Source organism: Poecilia mexicana, unplaced genomic scaffold, assembly GCF_051168715.1.
Source record: "Poecilia mexicana isolate PSO_F unplaced genomic scaffold, ASM5116871v1 scaffold_11, whole genome shotgun sequence".
NCBI lineage: Eukaryota > Metazoa > Chordata > Actinopteri > Cyprinodontiformes > Poeciliidae > Poecilia > Poecilia mexicana.
Window position 1 is genome coordinate 17,645,372 of NW_028263380.1, and position 24,515 is coordinate 17,669,886.

The following is a 24,515-nucleotide window of genomic DNA, read 5'->3' on the forward strand; positions in this document are numbered from 1 at the left end:
GGAACCGCGCCTTCATGACGCTACACGTGAATCAGAGCCGACTTGTGGCCGGGTTGTTTGCACTTTGGTTCTTAACTACAGCCCACAGAAAGAAATGTTTTTATGTGTTAGAAGAGGGCTTGGGAAATAATAATACCAAAGAAAAAAAAGAAATTGACCAAAAGGGCACTTGGGGGCAAGAAGCAAAAAGGGCAGGTGCTCAAGCACCCCGAGTCCCCCCCTCTTGCACGTGCCTGGCCCAGCGAATGGAGGACAGGAGTCGGACTCCTGACTACCGCGGGCTAAAGTCTCTGTATGCGGGGCGCCGTGCTAACCACCGCGCCGCGCAACGCCCCTATTGCGGTAGCCTATGCTGTAATTTACAGAGTGTCTTTGTTAAATTATTTACATTTTTATACAATTTGAGCTTTCTGACGAGCTCACCTAGTCCACCTTCTTTCATTTCCTTGGAAAAATCTGTTTTGTCATGTGATTGCTACTAGTCGACTAGCCCAGAAAAAAGTCATTGCAGAGAAAAGAATCGGCTAGTCGACTAATTGATGCAACCCCTATTTCAGATTGTGGCAGGAAGCCGGAGTGCCCGGAGAGAAACCTGCAAACAGGAAACCTGTCAAAACTTTTTACCTTTTGCCCCACAAATTTAAATCAGACACATGTTTGGTCCCAGTCACATTTCTCCAGCCTCAAAATGGTTACTAGGTCTTCTAGGATTCTTTTCTTCTTCCGATGTTAATATTTTTCGCTCCTCTCCAAAGGGCCCTTTGCCATCTTCCAGAGGAGGGGCTGGAGAAATTAACCTCTGGTGTTTGCTCAGTTCTTTTCATAAATGTAAATGAAGCCGTTGTTGGACATGTCTTCACTGCAGTCGCTGTCTGCAGTGAAGACATGCTCGTTGTCTGCCTTGACGGTTTGTTCCCCCTTCATTAGGTAACAGTAGATGTCCGTCAGCTTCGGATCCCCACAGATGACAGAGGACAGGTGGTACGTCTCCGTCCCACATTCTGCAGGGACCTCGATGGTCTGAGTGGCTTTCGTTTGGTGCCTCCTGGTCAACCTGTGCAGAAAAAACACCAGGACCTTGTTATCGGCCAGACAGTGTTTTTTCTGCCAGGGTGACCCGCAGCCTGAACAACGGCGCTTGCATGCCAAATCCAACCAATACTCAAGCAGTATAGATATACTGGTTGAAAATAGTATCGGTGGAAGGGCAATCATGGCGCCGTTGTTCAGGAGCCTGAGGGAAGTGGCTCCACAGTTAGAGCAGGAGTCGTTGTCATACAACTCTCTATCTGTGTCGCCGCCAAACGAGTCCAACCAGACCAGAACAGACTCCAGCAAACATTTGATGTCGTAGTCCTTTCCCACGCCTGATGGCAGCTTCCTCTCGCTCAGCTCCATCAGAACAGGGGAAAGGTCTTGTTGACTAAAATGTTTGCCGGGCTGACGGACAGCTGAGTGTAAGAGCCTCCCACAGCTGGGGATGGACGATGCCTCCAGAAAAATCCTTTCCTGAGCGAGACACCGCTTGGTGACGCTCAGGTTCAGGATGCTCTGGAAAGCAGAGTTCACCCAGCTGTTCTGGAGCTCATCTGAGAACTTGAAAAAGTTCTCCTCAGCTTGTCCGGGTCCTGCAGATGCTGTCCTCCCTACAACTGGCAGATCCGAGCCAACGCCATCTACTGAATTAACAGTAGGGGAACAGGAAACCTCGACTCCAACGGAAATCTTTAAATTCAGAGCAGCTCTGTTGTTATCTGAAACAAAGGTCCCTGTGAACGTCCCCTTCAGAGGACTGTTCTTTAAGGATGGGACCAGGGAAACCAAAGCTTTGGCTGTCTCCTCACCCAGAGCTTTGGCTGCGAGATCAGCCGCAGACAAATCTTCCCCAGCCGGGTCAGATTTTTCTGTGACTGTTGTCTCACCCCCATGGTGTACAATCGTCTCTGGACAAACCTCCCCAGCCGGGTCGGTTTGTCCAGAGACAGTACAGTCGTCCTCTGTACTGTCTTGTACAGAGGACGAGATGGAGTCCGCGGTCCCAACGTCCAAAGTCTTTTCAGGACAAACCTCCCCAGCCGGGTCGGTTTGTTTTCTTGAACTGGATGGAAATCCTCTCCAAAACAGATCGTCCTCTTCAGTCTGATCATTTTCTTCCTTGCAGTCCTTCCCAGGAAAGAAACGATCACATACTTTCTTCATGCCGGTGGTCACGGCATATCCAATGCCCCAACCAACCGGGAATATCAGGGGAACAATCGCTGTCGCAAAACTGAACATTGTTGCTTTACACAAATCTGAAACTCCAAGAAATGTCTGGATCCTGACTGATGCTTAGAGATTCCAGCATTCAAGCGTTAGAACTTCTTTGATCTACTGTGATGTACGTCTATGACCTCATCAGTGAGCTCACTGGACTTCTGGCACAACGTCTTGCTTCTGATTGTTGCTATGGGAATGATCAGCTCAGCTCTGCATGACTCAAGCTGACATAAATATTTAAATAAAACGTTATACTTTCTATTTATTTAACATGGAGAGTATAATAGATTTGTATATGATTAAATTTTTGCTTTTATGGTTTTCCATACCTGCTGTGGTATAAATGTTCTGAAGCCTTTTATCCATTATTATTTTTAATTACAATTAATTCATTAGGATTATTCATGTACAGTTGTGGTCAAAAGTTTACATACACTTGTAAAAAACATAATGTTATGGCTGTCTTGAGTTTCCAATAAGTTCTACAACTCTTATTTTTCTGTGATAGAGTGATCGGAACACATACATGTTTGTCACAAAAAACAGTCATAAAATTTGGTTCTTTCATAAATTTATTATGGGTCTGCTGAAAATGTCACCAAATCTGCTGGGTCAAAAATATACATACAGCAACAAAATTTGTCAATTTTGGTGATGTTGCGAGTTGTGTCAATCAAATTAGCTTCATGTCATGGCCTCTTCACTTCTTGTAAGTGATTCTGATTGACTACAGCTGTTGACTTCTCATGAGCCCATTTAAATAGGGCTCATTTGACCCAGTGATTAGACTCAGCTACAAAAGCTACAATGGGAAAGTCAAAGGAACTCAGTGTGGATCTGAAAAAGCGAATTATTGACTTGAACAAGTCAGGGAAGTCACTTGGAGCCATTTCAAAGCAGCTACAGGTCCCAAGAGCAACTGTGCAGACAATTATACGCAAGTATAAAGTGCATGGAACAGTTGTGTCACTGCCACGATCAGGAAGAAAACGCAAGCTATCACATGCTGCCGAGAGGAGATTGGTCAGGATGGTCAAGAGTCAACCAAGAATCACCAAGAAGCAGGTCTGCAAGGATTTGGAAGCTGATGGAACACAGGTGTCAGTCTCCACAGTCAAGCGTGTTTTACATCGCCATGGACTGAGAGGCTGCCGTGCAAGAAAGAAGCCCTTGCTCCAGAAAAGGCACCTTAAGACTCGGCTGAAGTTTGCTGCTGATCACATGGACAAAGATAAAACCTTCTGGAGGAAAGTTCTCTGGTCAGACGAAACAAAAATTGAGCTGTTTGGCCACAACACCCAGCAATATGTTTGGAGGAGAAAAGGTGAGGCCTTTAATCCCAGGAACACCATGCCTACTGTCAAGCATGGTGGTGGTAGTATTATGCTCTGGGGATGTTTTGCTGCCAGTGGAACTGGTTCTTTGCAGAAAGTAAATGAGATAATGAAGAAGGAGGATTACCTCCAAATTCTGCAGGAAAACTTAAAACCATCAGCCCGAAGGTTGGGTCTTGGGCGCAGTTGGGTGTTCCAACAAGACAATGACCCAAAACACACATCAAAAGTGGTAAAGGAATGGCTAAACCAGGCTAGAATTAAGGTTTTAGAATGGCCTTCCCAAAGTCCTGACTTAAACCCCATTGAGAACATGTGGACAGTGCTAAAGAAACAGGTTCATGCAAGAAAACCATCACATTTAGCTGAACTGCACCAATTCTGTCAAGAAGAGTGGTCAAACATTCGACCTGAAGCTTGCCAGGAGCTTGTGGATGGCTACCAAAAGCGCCTAGTTGCCGTGAAAATGGCCAAGGGACATGTAACCAAATACTAATGTTGCTGTATGTATATTTTTGACCCAGCAGATTTGGTGACATTTTCAGCAGACCCATAATAAATTTATGAAAGAACCAAATTTTATGACTGTTTTTTGTGACAAACATGTATGTGTTCCGATCACTCTATCACAGAAAAATAAGAGTTGTAGAACTTATTGGAAACTCAAGACAGCCATAACATTATGTTTTTTACAAGTGTATGTAAACTTTTGACCACAACTGTATTAATCATTGCTCAGTGCTAGGAACAGTCTGTGACCTATTATATTTATTTTTATTAATTTTCGCAGACAATTTAATGCTGACTATTTTACCAAACATGAGAAACAAAAGCAGAAGAGCGACCCAGGCATGCACTAATACATAATTTTATTGAGGTCCAGAACCCAGAAGTTCTTGTCTTGTGTCATTCAGGAGCCTTGGGGATAAAAGGGCTTCATGATTGTATTTCAAAGGCAGATTTCAAGAACAACTCGGGCAAGAGTTTGGGTCGGTGCTATTCCGGGATGTAGACGTGTGAAGGAATCTCCACGATGTCAGTAACACAGAGTAAGGATGCCTTAGGTGCGTGCGTGCGTGCGTGTGCAAGTAAAATGCTTGCTACATTTCTGCGCGAGCATTTTATACATATATATATATATATATACATACACACACACACACACACACACACACACACACACACACACACACACACACACACTGCTCAAAAAAATAAAGGGAACATTTCACTTTAATTTTGTGTGTGGTTCCAAATCCAGGCCTCCATTGGTTAATAAATTTGATTTCCATTGATGATTTTTGTGTGATTTTGTTGTCAGCACATTCAACTTTGTACAGAACAAAGTATTCAATGAGAATATTTCATTCATTCAGATCTAGGATGTGTTATTTGAGTGTTCCCTTTATTTTTTTGAGCAGTGTATATATATATATATATATATATTACTATATATATATTTGTAGCATTCCCATTTACATTTTGTTCATTCAGTTTCTCCTCATTGTACAGTAAAGTCGCGAGTCAACTTTTGTTTGCATTTTTAAATGAATTGTAATCACAGCTAAAAGAAACCCTAGTACTTCTGTTCACCGACTCTCCAGCAGAAAGTTTGATATCTGCTCCAGATAATTTAACACCAGGAACAAATCGAGGCTTAATGAGGATCTCCAGTTGCTGTTTGAGGAGGTGAAAGCGAAACATCCCCGTCTTACAACAGGAACACCTCTCCTCCGAAAAGAGCCTCCAATTTTCCCTGTCAGACTGGAATAATGACCTCAGAGCTGCTGCTTATCTAGTGGTCACACCTGAGGAAAAATGTGTCAAGTCCACTTATTGTCCACTTGTCTTGAAGCTCCGGTGCGGGAGCCTCTCCAAAACGAGTTACCTCCGGCACTCTTCTTCTTCGTCGTCTTCGTCTGCTGGAGTCAATTATTCTTTCTTTCCTGTGTCCTCGCTCGGTGTGCAGAAGTAGCTTCTCCTTGTGCTGAATCTAGAATCTTAAATAACATTATGTAACCGCGCCTTCCCCCCTTCTCTCTGCGCTTGCATAATCGCATATATTTGCTCAGAACCGAACCAGAAGACTCGGATTATCTCTGTTTATTTTAGCTCTTTGAGGAAAAAAAAAAAATCCATGGCACTTACACAGAATTACAGCATTTTTTCCCGGGAGGAGCGCTGAACATGAATATTCCCTCTAGCTAAAGCGAGTATCACAAGATTTTAAATGCATGCAACGTTGTGTTTGTTATTTAAACATGACTTCTAGAGTGGCATTTAAAAAAAAGTAGTACTACTTTGCCGTCATGCTTCACGCCACAGCAGTCAGCGTTCGTTTTTCTGTAACATTTATTATCAGTGACTCCATAAAATGGGCCGTATGGATAATCCATCTTCACTGAATTTTACCAGGCAGATCCATCACATCATATTAAAGCCCATAACATCTCAGGCTGGTTTGTGTTGCCTTTGACCTACTGGAGCATGAAGAAGAAACATCCTGGATGATGCTTCAGCGTGTGAAAGTGGAGACCGAGGTCACATTATGGAAAACAGGAAGAGAATGAGTGCAGGCTGACTTCCCCCCCCCCCTCCATAGTCATGAGAGGTGCGTGTTAGCAAATTGGAATAATCGGAAAAGCATTATTGTGTCGCTCAAAATGTCAAACTTTTATTCCATGAATAAATAATTGGTGTTCATTTTGATGATTACGACCTTCAGGTAATGAAACTCCAACATCAGGTTTCTCAGAAAACTTTGAGTCAAAAAGTTAAGACTAGTAAAAATAAATAAAAGTATGTTAAAAGCTGGACTTTGTCCAAATACCGTGCAGTTTTTGTGCTCAGTGCAGTGAATATTTTAACCCTAAACATCTCAAGGCTGCAGTTATCCCTGTGTGGGGGATGCACATTTTTTCCTTCCACTCAACTTTGCGTTTACATGTTTGTCTTTCATGTTTTAGATATTTCCTGCATCAAGTGAACGCATCACCTCCTCACCATGTCATTAAGTGCGGCAGAAGCCTGATAATCACCCTTTTATTGAAGTCAGGTGTGTGAATTAAGGGAAACTTTGAAAACATGAAGCATTTTCTGAAATATATTCAGCTCTGGAAAAAAAATGAAGAGTCCCATTAAAAACCTCCTGGTTATTCTGAGTTAAAACATCAGCATTGTTGTTTCTAAATGAATATGAACTTGTTTTCTTTGCATTATTTGAGGTGTGAAAACACTGCATTTCTTTGTTTATTTTTGACCATTTCTCATTTTCTGATAATAAATACAACATTTTTGCTTAAAATTTCGGAGACATGTTGTCAGTAGTTCATAGAATAAAATAAAAAAATTAATTTTATTCAAATCCATACCTATAAAAAGTAAAATCAGAGAAACTGATCATTTTAAGTGGTCTCTTACTGTTTTCCAGAGCTGTTTATATATCAATTTTAAATAAATGTCTCACATAAAAATGAAACATTTTAATGGTCCAAAGGATATTTGGTAAAATATTCTGTGGAATAAGAAAACAAAAGTGGAATTAAAAAAAAATCTCTGTTTATGCAATGAATCTGCAGCATTTCAGAAAAATAAACTTCATGCAAATCATCAAACTTTGTGGCAGTAGTGTGATGGACTGGGGCTGATTTGCTTCTTTACTTACTTAATACAACTTTCTATAATTGATAGAACCATAAATTCAGCTCTTTTTACTTTGATCTGAAGCAAACGTGGGTCATGCAGCAGAAAAACTAAGCTCATAAATAAATGAATAAAAATATTTCTGTGCCCTGGGCAAGTTGGATTTAAGGCCTGGGCTTAAATCCAACTGATGTGACCTTAAGCATTAACATTAAAAAAAAACATCCACTGTTGCTTAAAGTGGACCTATTATTCAAAATTCACATTTTGCATGTTTTTGTACTTTTACTTTGGTCTCAACTGCTTCTAAAAATAAACCAGGCGCTTAAAAAAAAAAAACACCCAACTGTTTTTTTGTCTGAAAAATGAGCTGTTTCAAAAACTTCCCAGTTCTTAAGTCAGAATCACCAATCACTGCTCTGTTACCTAGCAACCCCAGCTGAGCCCAACCACGTTACCTAGCAACCCAGAGAGATCTACAGAAGATTTGGTCAGCTCCTTTTACAGCTCTATCCGCTGTACAATGGCTACTGGATAAGACAAATGTTTTGTTGTTGACTTACCATTGAGAAACCACTTGATGCATTCTTGTTAGTTGTTCAGGAGGCTCCATTTCTGCTTTTCAAACCTGTTCGGTCGTATAATTGCGCATCTGTTTTCAGCCATTTTCCCACGAGTGTTAAATGTTGAGTTGAGGAGATGTGACCAGGAGCGGATTGTTCAGATTTAAAGTGATAAGAGGCCTTAAACATCTCAAAATAGACAGAACTGAGCAAATTAAAATCTCATTATCCAAGACTGATTTTATGCAAAAAATAAATAAATAAATAATGAACATTTTAGGCCACCTTTATTTAACAAAATGCTGCAAACAAGGGCGATGTAAAGCACCGAATGTTTACAGAAATAAGAGGCATTTACTTTATCACATGGTTGACTTGAATAGCTTCTTTTTCACCCTATAAATTAATTAATCATTTGAAAACTACTTTTTTTTGTACCAAACAGTAAAAACAGAATAATTCTGTAAGGGAGTCGCTGCAGACTGATTGGTTGCAACGGGCCAGTGTCCCAGTGGGTGAACACCTCATATCCACTTAACCCCGTGACCACAGCGGCCCGAGCAGGTTAAAGGACAGTCTGTAAAACCAGTGAATACAGCCAGGCAGGATTAATCAGGCCTAACGACACATCTGTAGGAATTAGGCTCTCAGGGAGAGGCGGGCATCAATCAACGTCTGGAGAATCTCCCTCTCTCTGCTTCTCGTCAGCTCTATCGACCGGCGCTTTGGGCCTCTGGTAATTAAAAGGCATTGATCGAAACCTCAGCCGCAAGATTGTTGGTACACAAGCAGGCAGCCGCAGCGCGCCGTAGCGGGACTTTTAGAGAGGGAACAGGTGTGCCAACACACCGGCTGGCTGCGTTAACGTTGTACAATCAGTGTTTTATGGATCGGTTGTACACAAGGTGTCTTGAGTTTGTCAAAAGTTTGTCTTCCTACGGTGCCTCTGATTTGTAAAATGTGCAGTAGTTAAATCTTTGAGAGCCGCAAAAGGCTGGTTAACCCCTGGAGTAAATAAGAGTAGGTTTGGGGGGTAAAAAATAAATGAACAACCGCTTAAGTGTGTGCGTACGGCAAACCCGTAGGCTCATCTTCCCCACGGACACCCACAGCCTCCCTCTCCTTTTTTTTTCCATCTGAGTGAACACAGTAAATCTAAGTGCTGCCAGATTGCTGGCGCTGCACATTTTTCCACCGTCGAGTTAGCTCATCAGGCAGGGAGCCTTGGCCGGCCTGAATGAGGACGGGCGCACTACTATAAATACACCGGTGACTCTTTACTCATCCTGGCACACTGACTGAGTGACACAGTGAAGGCCGCACATAAACCCCATTCCCCTCAATGGGCGTGTGGACGCACAGAGATATGTCTCTAATTTCTGTTTATTTCTGGAGTATATATTTCTCCCTCTGGGTGTGATAAAGTGCAGCGACCTTTAATTTGATGCCGGTGACTGAGTTATACTTGTCTGGGCGCACATCTCCGCTGCCACCGTCCTCCCATAAATCTGATGGATTACCCAGGATGCCACTCTTTCCTCTATTAACCCTCCTTTCCTCTTCTGCACCTTCCCAGTATATCCCCCCCACCACCTCTTTTCCTTCCTGAACTAGTGATCAATTAAGATCCTGTCCACTCCCACCAACACATAAGCACTTCCTGTCTCCCTCTTTTCCCCTCACTGTCATTTTTCTCCTCTTTTTGGGTGTCGGGACAGTCACAAGGCAGAAATACAAGCACTGCGAGACGTAGGAAAAAAGAGAATATTTTATTTTCTCTGTACAGATGTGAGTGTCAGCATGTGCTCAAAGGAGAATAACCTTTAACAAACCCTCAGGCAGGAAGTTTACTTTCTCCCTGCTTGTGGAATTGAGTTAGACGAAGAAGAGACAGAAAGACAGCAGAAGAAGAGAGGCGCTCTTCACTTTGAAGCCAGACGGAGACAGGAATATACGTGGTTGGCCTTCAAGGTAAGAGCCGGTGTTTATCCATCCATATTGTCCGTGAGATTGGGTAGTGAAGTTCAGCGAGAACAACCAGAGATCATTCTTTCTGCAGCGATGCAAGCTATCGATTAATCATCAATTTAAAGTTGATTAATCGACTAACAATTAATTGATAAGCGGCCATCTTCTTTTCAACCTGAGTTTTCTCCTGTATCAAGAGGGCTGAACGTCTTTCCATAACATGAAGGGCTACATTTGCTGAATTAAAAGAAAACATCATTAGATATTGACTGAATAAACTTTCTCACATTAATAAATGGGAACCTCTAAGTTGCTGAACAGGAAAATAAAACATGAAAAGAATTTGACATACTGAATCCCCCATGAACAAAGTACAGAATCAGCACTTTTGTGAAGTACCGTCTGTCACTGCTGTGGATTGAAGGAAAGTTAAAACTTCACTCCATAAAGTGCATTAACTCACCAGCCCTCAAAATCGACCGCGCTTCTTCCAATGCATTATTCGGCCCGTTTATTTCTGTCATTACACCTGCGCTTCATAGAAAATTAGTCATTTTTGAATGATTAGAACTGCTACGCAGCGAGGCTGAATGAGCGCTATTAAGGTGAAACTTAAGGATCTTGTTGATTGTTTATATTTTCAAAACAGAACCGCATAAAGAACGTTTTGTATCAGACTCTTTTGGACCATTTCTCTTTCCAGTTCTGGTGTAGCTCCGCCATCTTTAATCCTGTAACAACGGCTCCGGTTAAGGATTACCATGCGCCCTCTGCTGGATGGCGTCCAAACTACTCCACTTTTAAGTCAATAATTCCTCAAAATATATTTAAAAAATACTGGTTATAAGTAAAATAATATAGCAGTGCAACACAACACCTCAATTTTTAATATGGAAAGAAAATGTTTTGTTCCACTGGCAGATTATTTCACTTGAACTTTTTCATCAATATTAAGGAATTATTTACTTAAAACTAGTTCCTGTCTGTTGCTTGTAGCTTGTAAGTTAGATTTGTCCTATTTCAAGATTACTAAGATATTTGGACTAGACCAAAAATAGTTGGTAATATTATTGTGTTTTTGCATTGCAGAAGTTAATTTCATCCACTTTAATCTGGGATGAAATTAGGTTACAGTTGGAATGGTTGTTGGACCATGGATGGGCCGATAAATTAAGAGTTTCCTTCACTTTGACAGATTGAAGCAGAACTAATAATTCTGCAGACTTGGCAGCTACATCCTGCCATCACTCATGGACACCAAGATACTCGATCTCACGCTCATGAGCTTGGCTTTGATCTGGGAACACATATTTAGAAATACAATCACCAGATAACCTTTCAAAGTCTCCCAACAAAATGTTTCAGGGGGACATGATTGTATCCAGGGGCAGGTGATATGGACACAGTTTTATCAGGATATTTGGTGGTACTATTGGGATAACGATAAACATGACAATACTATTTATTTTTTTCTTTTTGACGGGCACAGCAATAAAAAAAAAAAAAAAACTCCCAAAAACACACTGCTCTTGAAAATCATAGCCATTTGAAATGTATGTCTTCAGGACATAAATAAGTGTGATGTGTATTACTAAACTGCACACAGTATTTGGATTTACTCATATTTCTACATGTATTCTTATTTATTGATCTCATTGGCGGAGAAAATTGTAAAAATAGAAATTACGACAATATGAACAGCTTTGGGGGAATTGAAACATCATTAATTGAAATTTATTGTGAAGACAATAACTCAAACTTTTCATAAGAAATGTACCACGATAAAGGAAAAACAATATGATAAATGCCCCACCAGCAGCTGTAGCTTTTCTCCAGGTTCACAAAATGAATGTAGGTTCCTTCAACTTCACAACTGAGCCTCCTCAGTCGTCTGGAGAATCCTTTTCCGCCACTTCTAGCTTAAACGTTTCCAGGAAAACTACAAAAATATTCATGGCTTTCTTAAGTGGCAATAAATGTGGATACATGTCGCTAGATCCAATGAAAACCCCAAACAGCAAATCTGTCCAACACCAATAAACACAGCCTGAGGCTAAGCGCTGAGATTTATTTTCCTCCTGTCATAACATGATTAGAAGCTCATTAATAAGCCACACATTGCACTGGTCATGTTTTCCTATTAGGATGAATGGAGGCGCTCTTGTTTTATTCCCAATCAGTCCCACATACATCATCCAGCTGCTGTAAAAACTCTCCAGAGCATCAGATGTAAATTAATCTGCAGCTGAAACGTTGAGGGACGTTTGCTTAAACTGCGACACGCAGCATTTCTGTTCACTATTTTAATGAAATCCAACTGGATTTGTTGATGTGACAAAAATATTTCTCATGATGCCAATCTCTAGTTTTAAAGGTTTTTCTTGTTTTGCTTCTTCTATAACAATTAGATTTTGTATCTTTGCTGACAGTTTGAAGGTAGTTTATGTAGTGATTTGTACACTTTGGGACTAAAATATAAAAGAAATTCAGGTCGATTGTTGTTTTGTTTTAAGCAGAATCTCTTTTTTCTTATTGGAAACTGATATTCAGTAACCCTTAACATTAAAATCAAGTTGGTTTTTGTTGACATATCGACCTGAAGATGTACAGTCCTTGTAAAACAAGAAGAAAAAACTGATTCATCTTGATAAAAAAATCACTTGACTGAAACACCATTAACCTGAGAGGCATTAAGGAAATTATTAACATTGTGAAATATTCAGGACAGCTGCCAATTTTCCCAGGAGGAGATATACCAAAAAGCTTCATCAGAAAGGCTTCAACTAGCATACTGCAGGTTGAAATTACATAATAACAGTACAAGCCAAGAGAAAAGCCTCTTCTCTATAAAAAACATTGGTAGCATGACTTTGTGAGCAAGACTACGGAAACAAGGTTCTTTTGACAGATGAGACCAAACAGGATAGCAGCAACGATCCTAAATGCAGCAGCAAATCCTCCCCAGAATGAGTGAGAAAGAAAAGAGTTATGGTGCTGCAGCGGACGAGCCAAGATCCAGACCTGGGGCTGATTGAAATGCTGCGCTGGGGCCTTCAGGGAGAAACAAATGTCTGCAAATCTTAATGTACTGAAGCAACTTTGTTGTGAAGAGAGGGTCAAAAACCCTCCACTACGATGTCAGAGACTGAAGTATTGCAAAAAGTAGGTTGTTCGTGATTTTGAAACAGCTTTTCAGTTTTTTTAAAACAGTAATCTAGAATTTGTTGAAGTTAGATTCCAGTGTTTTTTTTTAACTAGATGAAGAATAAATCTTTTATCATCCCAATTTATATGAAATGAAGATGCACTTAATGTTTTCCATGAATGCGTGAGTTCCAGTCCAAATAATTAGCTTTTAATCTAAACATGAACTATCGATGAGCACAGTTTGAAGTTCAATTGTGAGAGGAAAGTTTATTTTCTGAAATAAGTTTTTGGTGTAAATCACTTGCAAAAAAAAAAAAAAAGAAAGAAAAAGTATGCTTTAAAAAAACCCCACCTAATTCAACATGTAATGTGCAAATTAGAAAACCTTTCTGAAAAAAATTTAATGCACTACTTTTGTTATCAATATGGCTTTAGACGCATAGCACCAAATAGAGGAGAACTGGCAAAAAAAACAAACATTAAAGTATTTAAATAGAGTAAAGTCTGATTGTTTTATTTTATGGTTTGCTTGCATGAAACTAGACTTTCATGTAACCTTTTAAAGTGCTTTTGTTTTATTTTTTCCCCCAGACTTTAAGAAGGTCTTGCAAATTTCACTTCGGACTTGAGCTTTTCTTTTTCTCATTTTCCGCTGAGTCCTTGCAGCTGACCATGGCGGCATACTGGGCAGTGTCTGCTTAAGGAAAGTGACAATATGTCCGTCCATCCATCGTCTAAACCCGCTTAACCCTGCAGGGTTACAAGCTGCACCCTGGTCAGGTAACCAGCCCATCACAGGATAAAACGAAGACAAAAAGGATAAACATATACACACACGTTTGTGTTGCTATCTTTGGGGGGACTTTCCATTGACTTCCATTCATTTCTACAGCCTAAACCTTACCTTTACCCTTTTCCTAACCCTAACCATCACATACCTAACCCTAACCAAAACTCAATTCATACCTTAGCCCTAAATCTGACCCCTGACCTAAAAACAAGCTTTCCCCTTGTGGGGACCAGGCTCCGGTCCCCACAAGGAGCAATTGGTCCCCACAACGTAGTATATGTCAGGAAAATCATCCCCACAAGGTATTACAAACAAACGCGCGCGTGCGCACACACACACACACACACCTAGGGACAATTTTAGGCTGCTTTCACACCAGTCCTGTTCATCCAACTCCAGTTTGTTTGCCTAGAAAGCCTGATTCGCTTCGGGAGGTGTGAATGTGCATTCGAACTCTGGTCGGTCTAAAAACCCAAGTCTCAGTTCAGAAGTGAACTCTGGTGCAGCTTGAATGCCTATGTGGATGCAAGTAGACCGAAGACTGCTCCAAAAGAGAGGAGTGAACTACTGAGCAGGGCATTCTGGGTAAATACAACCTAGAGTACCTGGAGAGAACCCACACGTTCATAAGAAGAACATGCAAAATCCATGCAACAATGCCACCAACTAACAACTGTGAAGAGAAGATGTGGCAGATTTAAATAGTCTAAGGATCTGATCATCCTTTAGCTGATAGCTAATAGATCTTTGGGAATTTACCCTGTTGGTGGTAAAATATGAGTTTCTGTACAATAAACTGTTATCTTTGGTATTTCTCTTTAATGTAACTAAAGAAATAGAAACATCCCTGTGAGAGGAAGGTAAAGAAATCCACTAAAATGATCCGGTACAGGATTGAAGATGAGCAAGAAAGGAACGGTAGTCCAACTATCCCGATGTAATATTTATCAAGAGCACTTTAAAAGATTACATAAAGTTCTGATTCCTTGGAAGCAAAGTTGTTAGAAACTCTTCGTTGAAATACAAATTTATAAAATAATCAGAAGTAATCTGGAGGAATGAGTATAACTATGAATAATGAAAAATGATGCCACAAACAAAAAGTTAAAAAAAAGTATCTGTCAACATGACCTTCTTTTAATACTTTTACAAAAGTATCGACACCATTTGAAGTTTTCTGCTTTTTATCACATTACAATGACAAACTTTACTGTATTTTATTGGGATTTTATTTCAGAGACCAGCACAATGTGCTGCATAACTGGAAACAGGGTATCTGCAGATCTCAGTAAGTCAAATTTAACACTTTTAAGACCTTATTAATGCCACCATGACTGAAATTTAAGACAGAAAAAAATATAAATGAAAGAGGGTTGTTCAGGGATTCTGCCACATTATACGACGGCATATTACGGCCATTGCCAATAGAAAAGAATGACGAGTAAATTTATGCCAGAAAAATCAGAAATTTTGAGATTGTCAGAAATTTTCTATAGAAACTTGAAAATTTCTGAATGTTTTCTAGAATATTTCCAACTTTCCAAGGTCAGAAATGACCAAGTTTTAAATAAGAACATTTCTGAGATTAATCAAAAATTTTCTGATCTTTTTCTAGTAAATTTTCAACATTTGGAGTTCAGAAAGTTACAAAAGAAATTCTAGAAAATTTTAAAGATTATTCTCAAAATTTCTAAATTTTTGGTGGAAATTTACTTTTTTTTTTTAACTACAATTACCCTAATCTGCTGTCACAGTATTACAACTAAGCACAGCAAAAACCTCTGAAATGTCTTTTCTGTCTGTTGCGTACCATGTGTTGGGTGACACGTTTTAAATTTTTGCATCATCCTTTAGCTGATTAAACTTAGAGCTAATAGCTCTAAGTTATTAGAGGTTGTAAGGTCAACCTGTATTTTTTTATGAATTTAAGACATTTTAAAGCCTTAATTTTAGCTGCATGAATTTAAGACTTTTTAAAGTCTGTTTAGAGTTGCTTTGGTACCATAATAAATCAAAGACCAGCCAACATTTTGATGTGTAATGATGGCATTTGGAAACATCTAATGCTTCTATTGTTGATTTTTATTTTTTATAATGTAAAGCACTTTCAGCTGACTTGTTGCTGAAATGTGCTGTGCAAATAAAATTTGACTGATTGATTGATTAAAGATGCTTTGGTCCTACAAAGTACTGACACTGAAAACGAATCCAAAGCTAGAATCTCACTGAAATTCCTCTGAGTTTAAGGTTGCAACTGGATAAAATGTGAAGTTCAAGATGTATGAATACCTTTACAAGCCACTGTGGTATAAATAAAAACTAGGGTGGAATTGTATAATAAATAAACATTAATATTTCTGAATTAAGCCCAGCTAAGATGATGTTTTTATTCAAACTGCCAGCAGAGAGACTTGCTATATTTTGCTGAAAATCCCTGCATGAAGGCTGTGGTGTTGATTTGCGCTCTCGTATATTCTTTAAACTTCATAAAAATATTCTGAAATTAAAACTGTCAAGAAGCAGCAAACCAGTCAGAGGAAATTAACAAGCGCCTGCTCCTCTACGTTTAATGACCTCATCCTCTTCCTTCTGCCTCTGGTGTCCTTTCTGAGCCCTGACCTCCTGCCTGAGTTACTAAACCTCTAATATGAAATCCAATGAGTGTCGTTGGTCCGTTATGACCTGCCAGATGCAGTTAAGTAACCGGTGCGTGAATTTTCATCGGTCTCCGCAGCGGCACAGCGACGGGCCGCTGCATTGTTGATGAGCGGCTAATTCGAGTTTCCGGGTCGAGACGCGCGCCGCACACAGAGCGAGCCGCTGGGGAGCGTTCTGATTGGCAATCGTTTCACAGAGATAAGGTCTCGGAGATTCAAAGTGGCTCACAAGCAGAGATGGGAGTTCATCTTTGAGAAGCTTGTTAGTCTGAAGGATTATCCAAAGCCTTTCAATTTCACTGTCATTAGCTGAAATGTGATTGAATAATAGATGAGTTCCTGTGCGATGCGACTCGCTTGATCTTCGGTCATCTTTTGTGCATCCGAGCATCAAGCAGCTTCCCAAAACTCTGCCTGTCTCAGGTTCCCAGAGGGACAGTGTCTGTCCTTCACGTCTGCTCTTTGTTTTGTGTCCTTGTAAAAGCCTCTTCTTCTCACATCACTTTGAGTGATGCAGTATTTTCTCCACCTGTGGGACTAAGAGGCTGTCTCCCATAACTGAGGAAATGAAACAGTCACATATCCGTCTCTTTTATCTGTCGCTGCCTATCTGTCTGTCTCTTCTTCCTCTTTTATGCCCACAGTCTTCCCTGACATCAGACCGTCATTACCTCAGGTTGCATTGGCGTCCTTGTCAGACTCATATTTCCCTTTAATTTTAAACAAAAGTCCTTTTCAAATCGGCCTCAAAAACCAATTTCACCTTGTCAAGAATCTGATAAAGCACCCTGCACTCTAATTTCATTTAAACTTCACCCTATGTTCCCTTCATCATCTGTTTTCTTCTTTTTTGGTTACGAAACAGCAGGTATTGCAAAGAAAACCATTAGTTTCTTTCCATTCCCCCAGATCCTTGCAATCACAAATCACAGCGCTTACAGTTTGCTGGAAATCGTGTTTCCTTGGATCAGAGCCCTTTCCGTTCTACATCCCATACTTAATTTTCTCCAAAACGTTCCTTTGCGTGTGTGTTTTTTTCTTCCTGTTTTCCCCTCTCCCCCCTCAAACAAAATCCTTAGAAATAGCTTCCACAAAGTTTGGAGCCGACATGAGGATGGAGATGGTGCAGATGATGTTGAAGACGCTAAACGCCACCAGGCACAGGCGGTCGATCACGGCGCCCGCAAATTTCCACTGGTCAGCCATGCTCTCGGTCTCGTCCTGCTCTCGGAAACGGTCTGCCATGTAGCGCACCTCCTCCAGGATGGCCTGCAGCTGCGGGTCGCCCATCACAGATGTCGAGCACCCTCCTGGTCCCCCTCCGAACCCCCCGCCACTAGAGACAGTGCTGGGACACCCCACTGTGTCCATGTTGGGAGTTGGAGGCGGAGGGGAGCTGCAGAACTGCGACGGCAGGTGAGGAGGCGGACTTCCTGCCACCCGTGGAGGTCCTACGGAGATGTTGTTCCTCTGGACGGGCTCCGACAGCACCGAAGAGTCCTCGATGCTCGGGAAGCCCATGTAGAGAAGGTTCCCGTTGTTGTTGGCGCTGGTTTGCAGGTGAGGGTGTCCCGCGTGGAGGGGCCCCGTCTGGAGAGGCGTCAGGTTCTGCGGGTGCAGCGGGTGGAGGGTTGGGTCGGGAGGGTTGGGAATGCTGCCGCTCTGTGATCCCGAGGAGCAGCGGCGTAGGTGCGGGGCGCAGGGCGGTCGCTCCGGATCGTCGTTCTCCCCTGGCCGCTTCATCCTCAGGAACCAGGCGACCCACTGCAGCAAAACGAGACGCACCTGCAGGAGAAAAAAGAAACACTGAGATACAAACCCTTCCACAACTACTCATTCTCCTGAAAAAATACAATCAAGGGGATCTATTGTGCTTCCTTGAACAGGTCAGGATAAGTCTTTGGATTATAAAAAAAAACATGTTCATTACATTTTTTGCACAAAATGATTCTTGGGTAATTAGATTTCAGTCTGCTCAGTTTTGCAGACTTCTTGTCATTTTAAATCCAAATAGCATTGAGTTGCTGGCCACGCCTCCTACTCAATGCTTACACTTGCATGTGAAAATGGTTGCAAACAGATGTACAATTATACACCCAAACACCTTTGAAAAGCAGAAGTGGAGCTTCCTGCACAACCAACAAGAGTGCAGCGAGTTGTTCTGAATAGTAAGTCAACAACAAAGGACTTGTCCCTTCCAGCAGCCATTAAGCAGCAGTAAAACCAGCTGACCAAATGTGCTGGAGCGCCGCTTGGGTTGCTAGGTAACGGGGTTGGGCTTGACTGGGGTTGCTAGACCACGGCGCAGTGCCCATTGACTGTGACTGAACATTCGGGAGGTTCTAGTCAAAACATCCCTGAAGAGTTGTTCAACTATTAATTAAATTAAGGGAAGTGAATAAAAAACTGTACGCCAGATTTTTACTCATTACTTTGTGTTGTTCTAGCAAATGAAATGCAAAATGTGGTCTTTGTAAGGATTGGGTTTTTCTGTGTACTTATTTAGGTTTCTGTGTTCTGTCGAGTCTCTGTGTTGTCCCGTCTACCCCTTGATTGTTTACACCTGATCGTCTCCCTGTGTATCTGATCACACCTGTGTTCCCTGCTCCTTGTCAGATCCTCGTCTCGTGTCTGTCTGCCGTCTCCCAGTTGTCATATGATTGACCAGCTGCTACCAGACTCAGAGCTTTTGCCACTGCTCATCTGTGCTGCCTGGATTGTTGCGTTTATCATTAAGTCATCATCACTACTCAACCGCCTGGGTCCGTCGCTTCATCCTCACCACCTACAGCTACCACATCATGATAGTCTTACAGGAAAAATGTGAACATTTTCACAGAGAATCAACACTTTCGAAGAATTGACTGTAATATCAATGAATAAGGTATTATAAATATACTAAAATCATTTCTCCTTGATGCTCTCAGAGCTCCAACGAAGCTGTTCTAAAAGCCTGTTTGATTTCAGATGCCGACTGTTTCCAGCGTTGTGGTTTGTTTCATTCTGCAGCAGTTTGGTCTCGGTTTCCAGTGTTGGTCGGTAAGAACGCCCGAGGCAAAGAAAAAAAAAAAGAAAAAGATTTTTTTTTCTTTATGCCTTTTCTAGATTATCAACAGAAACTCTCAGTTACTTTCAAATGTAGCCCTAAATTCAAACTGTGGACTCACTGAGATAGGCTGTGTGATTACTGTTTTATTGCCCTTATGAGCTTGTAGAGCAGTGTTTTAGTGAGCTACAGCGTTAGATAAAAACAGCACAAATTGGTTCGGATTTAAAACTTCTGCTCCACTCATCCTCTCCAATCCTTTATGAAGAAAAAAAAAAAGCCTGAGCGTGTCCTGAAAGGGCAGAATGACCCAGCAGCATCCAGATGGGAGTCTGGCTGCTAAATGAGAGCTAATGTCCAAATGACTGCTCAATTAGTGTCTGCAGAACATCTTTGGAAGTCAGCTGGTGTTGTTTTTGTGCAGCGCTCTAATTATGAACTGTCCTAATCTGAAGCTCATCAATTAGTTTGCTAATTGGGCGTCGCATTGTCTACACAGGCCATTCATCAACGGAACGTCCTTGCGATATGTCAATGCATAAAGCACCTGCTTGCACAAGCAGTCAGCAAACTTGTCCACATATCAATAATTGAAGGTTCTCATTTTTGCAGGTAAAGCAGAAAAAAGTGAATCCATGCTTTTAAAATATGCCTGGATTTTACACTACCCATCCACATTTCAATTTCTGCTATAAATTATGCATGTCAGAACTAACTTTCTTCATAAAGGCATGTTATTTTTTTCAGCATTGAGCAGAAGGTAAGAAAAACAGAAGCAGGGAGTGAGTCAAACCGAGTACACCCACATATCCAGAGTGCTTTGAAAAGCACTCCTGTTGTAGTCTGTGGCGAGGCATTTGATGAACACGCTACTGAAGACTGCTGCTGCTGGATGAGTCACTGCCGATGAAGTCGGCGAATAAAAAGAGAATCTGGCATCGCAGCATACGGTGCGCTAACGAAACTGAGCTGGGCAGAACAGTGGGATAACAAAAGTAAGATTACTATAACAGGAAGGTTGAAAAGAGAAAACATGATGAAAATACAGCTCTGGAAAAAATTAAGAGACAACTGAAAATTATCAGTTTCTCTGATTTTACTTTTTATAGGTATATCAGGGTTTCCCTAAGTGTATTATAAGCATGGCGGGCCACCAGGCTTTACTTGTGCCCCCACCAGGCTTAGCATTGCTTATTTATCTAAGTCTTTTTAAAATGTTTGTTTTTTGTAAGACTTTATAGTTAGTGCTCGGGTGTGTAATTATCAAGTGATATTTTCAAATTCCATGTCAACTTGAAATATTTTTGGACTCAGAAACACGACTGCCCTAGCACCCAACCACTGGGCTTAACACGTTTTCTGGGGGAAACCTTGAATATGTTTGAGTAAAATGAAACATTGTTCTTTTATTCTATGAACTACTGACAACATGTGGCCGAAATTCCAAGCAAAACTTTAGTATTTATTAGCAGAAAATGAGAAATGGTCAAAATAAGGAAAAAGATGCAGAGCTTTCAAACCTCAAATAATGCAAAGAAAACAAGTTCACGTTCATTTAGAAACAACAAAACTAATGTTTTAACTCGGGTTCAGAAATCAGTATTTGGTGGAATAACCAGGAGGTTTTCAATGGGGTTCAGTGCAGTGGACTCTTCATTTTTCCCAGATCTGTACGTTGTAAAGTGTCTTACCCATTTCGGCATGTGCCCTCCATTTGGATCGTGGTGATGATACTGTAAAACCACAACTGTGGCAATGACTGACATCCCAACGATGATCATTATGCTGGCAAAGTACTGACCTGAGGAGGAGGAGGAGGAGGAGGAGGAGGAGGAGGAGGAGGAGGAGGAGGAGGAGAAAGCTGTGAAATAATTCAGTTTCAAGTCAGAGCAGCAAGAAAAACATCTACAAGGTTAACATCTCAGTCATTTGCCTTCATGGTGCTGGAGTTTTCTGTAAAGTTTTATTTCTCTCCAAGCATTGTGAGGTCAAAGATTGAATACTTAAAACATATTCACATTCTCAAGAGGAGAATCAATTCAAATTTACTTTTTTTTCCCAAGGTAACTGAGGTTTGATGGCATCGTTACGGCCCTGCTCATTCGTTCTGTTCATGTCAGCAAAATCAAACAGATTAAGATGAGAGCAGTTTGTCTTTATACAAGAAAAATGCTGAGAGCAGCACTCTGAGGATTTTTCTGAAGCTTTTAAACACAAGGTGTTGTGTCTTCAGGGCGAGATTTGCATCCGTTTCTGGCTGAAGTTTTTCCTGTCTTTAATTTTCTGCACCGTGGCCACAATAAATTTAGCCCCTTAAATTTCAGGGTGAGCAGGTGGCTTGTGTAAATTCAGCTTTTTTTTTTTTTTAGGTTATCTTTCTTAGCGCTGCTTCCTTGTAGCTGTATGTTATGACAGCATAAAATGTCCTTACAGTAGCATATAGGTGCGATAAATAAGCTCTCTGTTGTAAACCTGACTAGCTGCAAATCACCGTGTTGCTCAACTGGACAATGGGTTTGCTATAAATGACCAGAGCACACCAATATTAGTTTACTGGTTTAAAGGAGAGGAGATTTTGGGAAGAAGACGATTTAAACCGAAAAGCAATAAGGCAAAACAGGAAGAAGAGAGAGAAGATTAAATGGATTTCGCTGGGAGAGAGATAATGTACTGAATTGATTTGCTTTATTTAAATTAAATTTGAATGTAATTAAGGGTTAGACTGATTGAATGTGACTCTAAGCTGAAAGTACGGCGCTGCAGTGAACTTTGGTTGGGAAAAGTTTGAACATATTGAAACAAAAGTGAGTGAAATCTTGAGAAGAGATGACAGAATGATAAATAGGATGGAAACTGTCGGATGCAGGGCTGGGCGATGTGGACTTGAAGTTTAATAATAATAATTTATTACTTCCTTTTTAGGTAACTGACACAAACACAAATGCTGCTCTTGGAAAACACCAATTTGTAATGAGATTCTTCAAATAAAGTCACATAAATATGTGTTATTTGCATCAGATTAATTATATTTTCAAATTTATTAATATTTACTGATGCTTTGATTGAAAAAACAGTTAAGAAAATAGTAAAACTAACAATCCTGACATTACGAACTGTTTTAAACATCATTAATTGGAATTTATTATGACCATAATAAATCTAAATTACCATAAGAAATTTATCACGATAAATAATAAACGATATGATAAATATCCACACCTAGTGGTGAATAAGAACACTGAAAAAAAACCACAAAATCTGAAATATTTTTGTTCTAGTTTCTAGTGCAAATATCTGCACTTGAAATAAGACAAAACTAACTTTTCAGTACGATATAGGAGTTTGTTTTAAGTCAATAATTCCTTAATATTAACTTTAAAATACTGGCTCTATTGCCACTTATAGCACGACATTTTCACCAGTGGAACTAGTGCTTTTCTTTTAATTTCTACATTTTTAAATTAGAGGGATAGAATGGTTAAATAAAGATTGATGATGAGGACGGTACAGAAGAATCAGAAGATTAATTAGGATGAAACGGCATCATAGAGAGGAAGTAGAAGGATGATGTAACAAGGCAAGGATGATGAATTGGATGAAATTACTTCACAAAATGAAATAAGAAGGATGAAAACAACACAGGATGAAAACATGGGATAGAAAAGCTTCATAAAGAGAGACAACACTCATGATGAACAGGACGATCGAGAGGATGGAGATTCTCTTTTAGAATAAAAAAAATGGCTTTCTGTCTTTTTCTTCCAGGCTGCCAGACCACATAAGCCTGGAAATGGATGCAAACTCCTATTTACAATCTTTAAATGCTGATTTAGTGGAATGTTTTGACTAGACGTCATGAATATTTTATTTAAATTTACATAAAAATAGAAAACACGCTCTCCACGTACCTATGAGCGGGACGGAGTCCGACGTGGCGGGCATTATCTCAGCCACCAGCAGCATGAAAACAGTGAGCGACAGCAGAACGGTGATACCTGCAGGCACACACACACACACACACACACACACACACACACACACACTCAGATTGTTTCTGAGGCTTTAGCTACATTTTGCTAGGCAGTCGATACTGTGGTTAGGTTTCCCTGTGTGTTCATTGTTTTGATAAACGGTTAAGGCTCATGATGGGATCTGGTCGATTTATGTAAATGACTCTCTAAAGCCCCGACACTGAATCAGCCCCAACCCGGACGCTCCGCATCTCCACAGCCAAAACAGCAGAAAAAACTCTTCTCACACTGCTGGGAAACAAACCTTATGCTCTTCATTTATCCACCTCCACATCATTTATGGTCCAGATTTAATTTAAGCAGTGCTTTGCTGGCAAAACTGTCTCTAATCTGAGCATTCAATTAAACCCCAGAGTTTAGAGGTGAAATGTGAGTGCTTTAAGGCTGTTAGGTGAAATAAAAATGCTTCCTTTATGTTTAATTTTCTCCTGTTAAAAGGAGGCTCCTTTAACCCTGAGCGCTCGGTCCTGACGTCGCTTCGCCATCAGCAGCGACCAGAGTTCAGTCTGGTCATAAAAACTAATTTTCCAGGTGGATAAATTGTCCCAAAAGTTATTGCGATAAAAAATAATGTTGTTGTTTTGAGACCATCTTGCATTATTAATGACACAATAATGCAATAACAGATCAATAAACTTTCAATTCTAAAAATCATTTGACACCGGAAGGGGAAAACGTTGAAATATCCAAAATTAATAACCAAAAACAAGAAATAAAATAGATTATGACGTCTCTGTAAACAAAATTGTTCTTAAAAGTTTTGTCCTGTGAGACAAAAGCAAAAGACTGAAACTTCTGTCATCCAGTTTTTGGTAGAAAGAGAGAAAAGATAAAAATGATAAATAATGCAAATGAAAATGATTGAGCTTGTTTCAATTTAACATGCGATTAACTGATTTATTGCATATTTGCTTAGCAAAAAATACCAAAAATGTCCTCAAGTAGGAGTGAAAAAGTATTTGGTAAAAGGTTAAAATTAAGTACAGAGTAACTCATCAAAACAGCAATAATTTAGTATTTAAAAATTACATAATAAAATGGATCAAAATTTAAAGTTATGTGGAAATGGCATTTTAAA

At 40.3% G+C, this 24,515-nt stretch overlaps 1 protein-coding gene across 1 annotated transcript in view; it reads right to left on the reverse strand.

Moving 5' to 3' along the window:
* Positions 1-14,807: 14,807 nt before the first annotated feature.
* chrna11 (cholinergic receptor, nicotinic, alpha 11) overlaps positions 14,808-24,515 on the reverse strand; it is a 28,748-nt gene continuing 19,040 nt past the window's right edge. The window contains exons 8-10 of the mRNA XM_088010335.1: positions 23,315-23,401; positions 21,098-21,207; positions 14,808-18,145 (exon numbers count right to left, since the gene is read on the reverse strand). Of these exons, the coding sequence (XP_087866461.1) occupies positions 17,423-18,145; positions 21,098-21,207; positions 23,315-23,401 (920 nt within the window). The 3' untranslated portion in view covers positions 14,808-17,422. The remainder of the gene's footprint in view (positions 18,146-21,097; positions 21,208-23,314; positions 23,402-24,515) is intronic.